General features: G+C 52.4%; 1 protein-coding gene across 1 annotated transcript in view; it reads right to left on the reverse strand.

The window, feature by feature from the left end:
- Window positions 1–4,399: 4,399 nt before the first annotated feature.
- The window catches only part of ACP5 (acid phosphatase 5, tartrate resistant), a 9,393-nt gene continuing 4,745 nt past the window's right edge, over window positions 4,400–9,047 (reverse strand). The window contains exons 4-5 of the mRNA XM_015407520.1: window positions 8,326–8,671; window positions 4,400–5,314 (exon numbers count right to left, since the gene is read on the reverse strand). Coding sequence (XP_015263006.1) covers window positions 5,072–5,314; window positions 8,326–8,671 — 589 coding nt within the window. The 3' untranslated portion in view covers window positions 4,400–5,071. The remainder of the gene's footprint in view (window positions 5,315–8,325; window positions 8,672–9,047) is intronic.

Here is a 9,047-nt window from a genome sequence, read left to right on the forward strand (position 1 = left end):
GCCGGGAAGGGAAAGGACCCGGATGCGCTCGTCGGGGCGGCCCGCCGGGGGGCCGAGGGGCGCCGCGGCTGAACTCCTGCCTGTCGCGGGGGGCCCCGCCCGGTGCCGGCAGAGCCTTTCTGCGGGCCGGGGAGGCTTCGTGGCCGGAAGGTGTCGCTCACCTGGCTGCGGCTTCCTCGCGGCTTCTTCTGTCCTGAGTCAGAGTGTCCCCTCTAAGCTGAGTCGGTGTGCGCCGGCTCACAGTTCCTTAGCCTCCGGATCACACGTTTTTGTCTTTGCTCGGGAAGGAGGGCTCCGGAGCAAGCCTAATTCATGCAGCAGCCAAATCCCTTGCCTGCAACTGTAATTGCCAGTAGGTCTCACAAAAGTAGAATTCTTGTTCACAAGACTCCACAGCTTAGAGGGAGCATTGCAGCCGGAGTTCCCTCTAAGTTGAGTGAGTGTGAGCCAGCTCACAGTTTTTTAGCGTCCGGCTCACACATTTTTGTCTCGGCTCAGGAAAGATGTGGCTCCAGATCCAACTGTTTTATGTAGAATCCCAATCGCTCCCTCACAACTTTCATGCCAGGAGCTCACAAAAGTAGAATTTCTGCTCACAAGACTCCATAGCTTAGAGGGAGCATTGCAGCCAGTGTTCCCTCTAAGCTGAGTGTGAGCTAGCTCACAGGTTTTTAGCCTCTGGCTCACACCTTTTTGTCTCAGCTCAGGAAGGCTGGCTCCAGAGCAAACTAATTTATGCAGTAGCCAAATCCCTTGCTCACAACTTTAATGCTAGTAGGTCTCACAAAGTAGAATTTTTGTTCACAGGACTCCACAGCTTAGCGGGAGCATTGCAGCCAATGTTCCCTCTCAGCTGAGTCAGTGTGAGCCAGCTCACAGTTTTTTAGCCTACAGCTCACCCATTTTTGTCTTGGCTCTGGAAGGAGGGCTCCAGAGCAGACTAATTCATGCAGCGGCCAAATTGCTCACTCACATCTTTAATGCCAGGAGCTCACAAAGTAGAATTTTTGCTCACAGGACTCCGCAGCCTAGAGGGAGCATTGCAGCCAGTGTTCCCTCTAAGCTGAGAGAGTGTGAGCCAGCTCACAGTTTTTTAGCCTCTGGCTCACACATTTGTTGTCTCAGCTCAGGAAGGCTGGCTCCAGAGCAAACTAATTTTCGCCGGAGCCAAATTGCTCACTCACAACTTTAATGCCAGCAGCTCACAAAGCAGAATTCTTGCTCAGAAGACTCCACAGCTTTGGGGCCTGACTTGGCCTTCCCCGTGGAGGCTCCAGGTGAGGGTCCTGCTGGGGAAACCCACCCAGGGCGCCTCTGCTTCTGGGATGCTGAGAAGATGGGTGCCCCGTCAGTCCTAAGCAGATTCTTAGTGCACACACACAAACAAAAACCCAGGAGGTTTGAGGGTGGGTTCTGGGGAAGGGCTCCAGCAGGGTGCAGTGCCACCCACGACCCACCCTGCAGAGCCGCTGTTTCCTCGAGGGAAGCTAACCTCTGTCATCTGGAAATCGGTTGCTGTAATTCCAGGAGACCTCCAGGCCCTGCCTGGAGGCTGGCAAGCCTCTTTGGGTTGGAGCCTGTGGAAGGTGGGGTTTGGGAAGGGGAGGGATCTAAGCAGGGTGTGATGCCATGGAATGTGCCCTCCAAAGCTGCTGTTTTCTTCAGGGGAACTGGCCTCTGTCATCTGGAGATTGGCGGTTGTAATTCTGGGAGATCTCCAGGCCCCACCTGGAGGTTGAAGCCAAAAGTCAGAGATCACGGGAAGAGACGGAAGTTCAGACAAAACATCTGCAATGTATCCAGTCCAGACAAGCCCAGAGACAAACGTCGAGCTTCGCTCCAAGATACAATGGACTATGCGGATCCTAGCCCGCTCCAATCAGGGGGCTAGGTTCCCGGCCGAGAGCCTGTGGGACTCTCGGCCACTGTAAATAACCTATAGGGAATTAGGGGTGTGTTTTGGGTGGCGGTTTCTCGGGGGAAGTCGTCTTGTGCCTGATAGAATAAAGTACGCTTTGCTGAAATCACTCTCCGTTTGCGTACTTTTCAACATCCATTATAAAAATAACGAAGAGTCAATAAAGATATATATGCAAGATTGTTTACTATACTAATTATAATTCTGTGTAAAATTCGTTGTCGCTCACACGCAAAAAATTTTGCGCAATAAAAATATCCGTTTCACAAGGATTGCTTTATCTGAGCGTGTAGTAATTGCAATTCTTATCAATTTCCAGACCTTGGGTTCTGATGTCAGAGAGTCAATATGGGATGTTTATTTCAAGAGTTGATAAGTGGAAATGGATAAGAATTGCAATTACTACACGCTCAGATAAAGCAATCCTTGTGAAACGGATATTTTTATTGCGCAAAATTCGTTTCGTGTGAGCGATAAAAGAAAGAGTTTTCCACTGAATTGCATATCTATCATTATTGACTCTTCATTATTTTTGTCACGGATGTTTTGTTTGGATGTCTATCCCACCCGGAGATTGGCAAGTCTCTTTGGGGTGAAGTCTGTGGGGTTTGGGGAGGGACATGAGTAGGGTGTGATGCCACGGAATGTGCCTTCCAAAGCAGCCATTTTCTCCAGGAGAAGTGGAATAAATGTCTTCGGTAAATAAATAAGCGGTTTATGTAGTGTGGAGGCGTAATTCTGGAAGATCTCTGGGGCTGGAGACTTGGAGGTTGGCGACCCTACATGAATAGTGTGTAAATTTCATACGTGCACACACAACTTGGTCCTCGGCCATTTCATTTTCAACAAAGGTACCTTGCAGCGCCCAGTTCATGAGGATCTCATGCATTCTTTTTGTTATCCCTTTTTTAGCTTGTCATTCTGAACTTTTAGTTCTGGCCACTCTGAATATTTTAGTAGTGCCGCTGATTTTGTGATCCCCCCCATGACTTTGTCTGTGGCAAAATGTATTTTCAGTCCTTTCATCCTTTTAAATTATACCTATTTCTGCTGCTCAAGAACATTGTCTCATGCAGCTTCAATGGGAGAAAGGAAAGGCACCTTGTAAGGAACAGTAGTTTGCATGTTATTTGAAATGACTTAAAAATGTAAAAACTGATCTAAAAGTAGTTTATTGAAAAGAAAGTCACAAGGAAACATCACAATATCTACTTCTTGTATCTTATTGCACTAAGTGAAACAGGATTCAGTTTGCACAGAATCTTTGACCTCGCAGTAAATCAGGCTCTGGTATTTCAAAAGATAGAAATCTGTGTCAAAAAAGGAACCTTAAAATGCATAACTGGAACTTGTGTCTACAGTAGAATCGGACACACAACGGAGTCAAAAGGAAAAGATGTATCATCCTTTAAAAGCAAAGTGGAAAGAACGCCTGTTCTCTTGGCACACAGAGGCAGCAGCGCTTTCCAAATCTGCTGCGTTCCGGGTAGATGGGATGGCTGAGCCATTCTGTCCAGGGCCTCGGAAACAGAGGGCGGAGCAGCAGTAAACCCAGGCTTAGGGCAATTGCATATTGCCAAAATTCTAGCTTTGGTCTCCTCCTTCTCGCCACCAAATACCTTCCACCAGAGTTCCACAGGAACTCTCTGCCACTGCAAGAGGGCAGCTCCCTCTGCAGGGGGAGGGCGGGTGTTCAATCACAGCTGCATCACCCCACCGGAAAGGTTTAGTATGTGGTGCAGAATCCCTTAATCCGCATTGCAGGGAGCTGTAAAATCTTCCAGAATGGGTTTGAAAAGAGGATTCTGCAATGGGGGAGAGGCTTCACTCCTTCCAGGTGTGTGGGAGGTGAGAAGAGGAGGGGAAGAGATTGGAGTTATACCCCATGGCCCTTCAGTACCCAAAGGAGTCTCAGAGCAGCTTACAATCTCCTTCCCCTTCCCCTCCCCACAACAGACACCCTGGGAGGTAGGTGGGGCTGAGAGAGCTCTGAGAGAACTGTCCTGGAGAGAACAGCTCTGAGAGAACTGTCCTGGAGAGAACAGCTCTGAGAGAACTATGGCTTGCCCAAGGTCATCCAGCAGGTGCAAGTGGAGGAGTGGGGAATCAAACCTGGTTCTCCCAGATTAGAGTCCGCGCACAGTGCACTTAACCACTACACCAAACTGGCTCCCACACCTGGGAAGGGAGTGGCTTACCTTGTCCTTTGGTATTCTCGGTCTGAATTTCAGCTCACCCTACAGAGCTAAAGCACAACATGTTCAGAGAGTGCAAAGTTAATTTTCAGCCCCAGTCCTAATCGGCTGGCAGAGCTCTGCCATCATCGCCTGAAACCTACACCGCTGCAGAAGGTTTTAGGGTGGGGGGGTTTAACTAGGCAAAAGTCTATTCTCCTTCAAGATGGTGGTGGGAGACAGAGAGAGCTCCACAACTGATTTATGGCCCTCCAGGTGTTTATGACAAGTTCTTGCTGTGGAATAGAACAGGGCAAGGCACGTCCCCCTCCCCGCCCATCTATGCATTTCTCAGAGCAAGGAATGATGGCTATCCAGTAGTGCCTTGCGTCTGTCCTTTTCCTGATGAGCATCTCCTGTCTAAAGCAGCCGGGTGATGGTGCACGACAGAGGAGGCAGAAACGTGTGCAAGCCACACCTGTCGCCCTTTCCCACGCTGCCGTGCCCTGAAGGGGTCACTTCCCCCAGGACAAAAGTGAAAACTTCGGGCTGCACGGGTCTCTTCTTCCTGCCTCGTACTGCTCGATCCTCCTTGCTTCCAGGGGTGAGCTTATCCTAAAATGCTGAAAACCTTTTACCGTAGCCTTTGTTTGGCTTGCCTCCCTGGCCTGCCAAGAGGCAAGAGGAGAAAGAACCGAGGACCTCTTGATCTGGTGTGTTCCCAGGATCAGGGCAGGAGATTACAGGGCTTCAGAGGGAGTTTGAGGTGACGGAGAAGATATGCTGTTCTACTGGGAGGCAAACAGAAGCACGCACCTACAGCTGGTTTGTGTACCGTGACATCTTAAAAGTGTGAGGGAGAACACCCTCCCTCCAAAGACAAGCAGTTCGATTTTTTCTCAGGCTAGTTCCCAAGCCAGGTGGAAAGAGCAACCCCCCTTGCCCTCAAGTCTGTGGGTGGCAGAGGCTTGCCCTGGCCTCAGCGAAGTCTCCTCCGGGGCAACGAGGTCTTGTAGAGCGACCGGCGCTTGCTGTCAAGGTAGGTGATGCTCATCTCTTTCCCATCGACCTTAATGTAGGCAAACCCCCCCAGAGAAGTCGGCTGGCCATAGAAGAAACGCAGGTAGCCAGCTGGGACGGAATGCAGGTTTTTTGTGGAGTCATCCATGAAGTTGCCTGCCCCGCTCAGCACGTGGCCCACGCCAGCTTTGTCCTCCAAGTACTGTTGGGAGAGAGGGAGACAGAAGACCAGACTTAAAGCAGGCTCACCACCAATCGTCCCATCCTACAGTGGCCTAGAGAGCACCTCTTTGCAGGAAAATATTGTGGACTGGCAGAACTGGGCCTGGGGAACATGAATTCCACCCCTGGTTCCTTCAGAAACCCCTGCATGACTGAGGGGAACTCAGTCTTGCTTAGTCTCAGTTCTCCATCTGTGAAGTGCTCACCATAAAAATTCTCACAAGCAGGAGTCATTTCCTGCAGGAGCGCACAGGAGCGGAGCTCCGGCAGTAAAGAGGCCAGGGGGCGGGCACATGCAACAAGCCCCACCCCCTGCTCCCAGCAGCCCTCAGGCAGAGCAAGAAGCAGCCAGGTAAGTTGCAGAGCCCCCTGGTCCAAAACAGTCCAGTGGCACCTTTAAGACCAAGTTTTATTCAGGTACAAGCTCTCCCTCCTCTGTGAGGGCAGATCTGCACGTCCCCCCCCCAATAGCTAGCAGTCCAAAAGAGTCCAGTGGAGCCTGAGCGGTGGGTGTTGCCTTCTGACACACTTCCGGTGATGTCAGGGGGCGTGGCATATGCAAATGAGTTATGCTAATGAGCTCCTGCACCTCTTTTTGTACTAAATGACTCCTGCTCACAAGAAACAAAGTGGAGAAAGAAAAACCCCTCGAGACTGTCTGTCGTAGACAAAGGTGGGGGCAGCCGTGTTGGTCTGAAGCCATAGAACAAAGTTTGAGTCCGGGAGCACCTTTAAGACCAACAAAGTTTTATTATTTATTGAATAGAACTTTGTTGGTCTTAAAGGTGTCACGGACTCTTTAACTGGCCCATTCTGCATCTAGCATTCGCTCTGCTGTTTTACCAAACCCAGCACTGGAACAGAAAGAGACGCGGCTCAAAACCACATTCAGATATCCAGGGCCAAGGCTTTACTGACTGCAAAGTCACCCCTGAATGGCCATAAAAAATGGCCCTAAATCTATGCAGACAGTACCATAAAACCCGAGAGATCAAACGAAGTGAAAGCGGCATGCAGTCTGGGCGCTGCCATAAAATCCAACGATCAAAGTGAAAGTGGCATGCGATGTAGAGGGGAGTTTCTGTTCCGACAACAGCGGAGCAAATGATAGATGCGGAACTGGCCCTTTGTGCTAGGCAAAGAAGGCTGTGAAGGTTCATGGCTGGTGGCCATAAGGGGAAGATGAGCAACTGAAGCTCATCGCATGCCACGTATTGCCCTGACTGTCAACGGACAGAGGGCTTCCTGTCTGCAGTGGAAAGACAAGTTGAGATGGAGAGCAGGTGGGAAAAGGGCCGGTGAGATGCCAGCTGGACATGCAGAAGCTACCTAGCGAAGCCGCAAGAGTTCTGTAAAGGCCGTGGTGGAATATCTGAATTAGGGGATTGCAGGCTGTGGAGAAACGGGGGCCTCACGGTGGACAGAAGTGGCGGACGCGAGAGGGTGAGCAAAGGACCGAGGGTCAGGGCCCATCGAGAAGGCGGGAGGCAGGGGGAGCTCATGGCCCGCCCGGCCTTCTCTGCACACCCCACGCGGGAGGAGAAGCAAAAGGGATGTGCAGACCAGCCATCCGCCGGGCTACTGCTGAGAGCCAGAGATCGAGGGGAGGGGTAGAAGCTACAGACCAGGAGCAGCACCAAGAGCACCCCGCGCGTGTGAGCGGATCACGAAGCAAGCCTTTCCTTTCTGCACCCATTTCTTCCGCAGCGCATGCTCCCGTGTCTCTCTTTCGCGCTCCCTGGCAAGTAGCTGTCCCTGGCCCAGATGGTCCAGGCTGGCCTGACCTCGTCAGACCTCGGAAGCTAAGCAGGGTCGGCCCTGGTTGGTACTTGGATGGGAGACCACCAAGGAAGCCCAGGGTTGCTATGCAGAGGCAGGCAAATGGCAAACCACCTCTGACTGTCTCCTGTCCTGACCTGGATGGTCCATGCTAGCCTGATCTCGTCAGATCTCGGAAGCTAAGCAGGGTCAGCTCTGGTTAGTCCTTGGATGGGAGACCTCCAGGGGTTGCTACGCAGAGGCAGGCAAGGGCAAACCACCTCCGTTCGTCTCTTGCCCTGACCTAGATGGCCCAGGCTGGCCCGATCTCATCAGGTCTAGAAGATAAGCAGGGTTGGCCTTGGTGAGTACTTGGACAGGAGGCCACCCAGGAAGTCCAAGGTTGCTACGCAGAGGCAGGCCATGGCAGACCACCTGTATGTTTGTCTTCTTTCCTTGACCTGGATAGCCCAGGCTAGCTTGATCTTGTCCGATCTCGGAAGCTAAGTATGGTTGGCCCTGGCTTGTACTTGGATGGGAGACCAGCAAGGAAGCCCAGGGGTTGCTACGCAGAGGCAGGCCAGGGCGAACCCACCTCTGTTCCTCTCTTGCCCTGACTTAGATCGTCCAGCCTAGCCCAGCCTCATCCGATCTCAGAAGCTAAGCAGGGTCGTCGCTGGTTAGTTAGTGCTTGGGAGGGAAACCACCAAGGAAGTCCAGGGTTGCTACCAGTGTTCCCTCTAAGCTGAGTTAGTGTGAGCTAGCTCAGATTTTTTAAGCCTCCGGCTCACACATTTTTGTCCTAGCTCAGGAAGGGTTGCTCAAGAGCACACTGATTAATGCAGCAGCCAAATCGCTCGCTCGCAACTTTAATGCCAGTCGCTCACAAAGTAGAATTTTTGCTCACAAGGCTCCATAGCTTAGAGGGATCATTGCTACGCAGAGGCAGGCAACGGCAAACTGCCTCTGTTGGTCTCTTGCCTTGAAAACCTGATTGTGTCGGCTCTGACTCAGTGGCCCTCCCCCCCACACACACACACACAATCAGGTGGGCCACCCTGTCTGACAGAGGATGAGACGCGGTGTTTCCTCGGACTAGTCAGCCTGTGGCCCAGACTTAAGACTGACTCGCTCTTTCCACGTGCTGAATTCTCTGTACAGAAAATGCGTGAATGCGAAAGCTCCCGACAGGACACGGAGGAGGAGGAGGAGGGTCTGTCTTCCTCTGCTCACCTGCAGGTTGTGGTCGTGGCCGCACAAGTAGGCGGTGGCCTTGTGCTGCTGCAGCAGGGGCTGAAGTAGCTTGACCAGGCAGGCGGTGGGGCCGTGTCTCCCCACAGACCAGACCGGGTAGTGCCCGGCGACCAGCAGGTAGTCCTCCTTGGCCTTGGCCATCTGTTTGCGCAGCCAGGAGAGCTGGCTCCGGGCCACGCCCAGGTCCTTGGGGCCCAGGGGCTGCTCGTCGTGGAAGTCGTCCGAATTGCCGCAGATGGTCACCGTGTCGATCATGAGGATGGCGATGGTGGCGTTGCTGCCGGGGACCTTGAATCTCAGCCGGTAGTAGGGTTTGGGGAAACGCCTGGAAAGGTGGCAAAAGGAGGGAACCGTCAGAGGCAGAAGGAGGGGTATCGGTCGAGAGGACACGGCAGAGCGGGTCCCACCTCTCAAGGCAGTTGGCAGAATGCACCAGCAGCTCCAGGGCGGGGGGCTTAATCTGCACTGGGGGGACCGAGCCTGTGGTATTGCAGGGGACCTCCCACAGGTGTTTATTTAAGACATTTGCCAGTTTGCTATATGACTCAAAGCAGTTGCACCTTTCTAGAAATTGTGGACTGATGCATAGAAGACACATGAGCAATTTCCTGGCTTTTTCTTTGATCACTTGAAGGGAGGGGCTGTGGCTCAGTGGCAGAGCCTCTGCTTGCCTCTGCTTGGCATGCCTCTGCTTGGCATGC

The sequence above is a fragment of the Gekko japonicus genome, unplaced genomic scaffold, assembly GCF_001447785.1.
Source record: "Gekko japonicus isolate JY-2015 unplaced genomic scaffold, Gekko_japonicus_V1.1 scaffold3291, whole genome shotgun sequence".
NCBI classification, from domain to species: Eukaryota; Metazoa; Chordata; class Lepidosauria; order Squamata; family Gekkonidae; genus Gekko; species Gekko japonicus.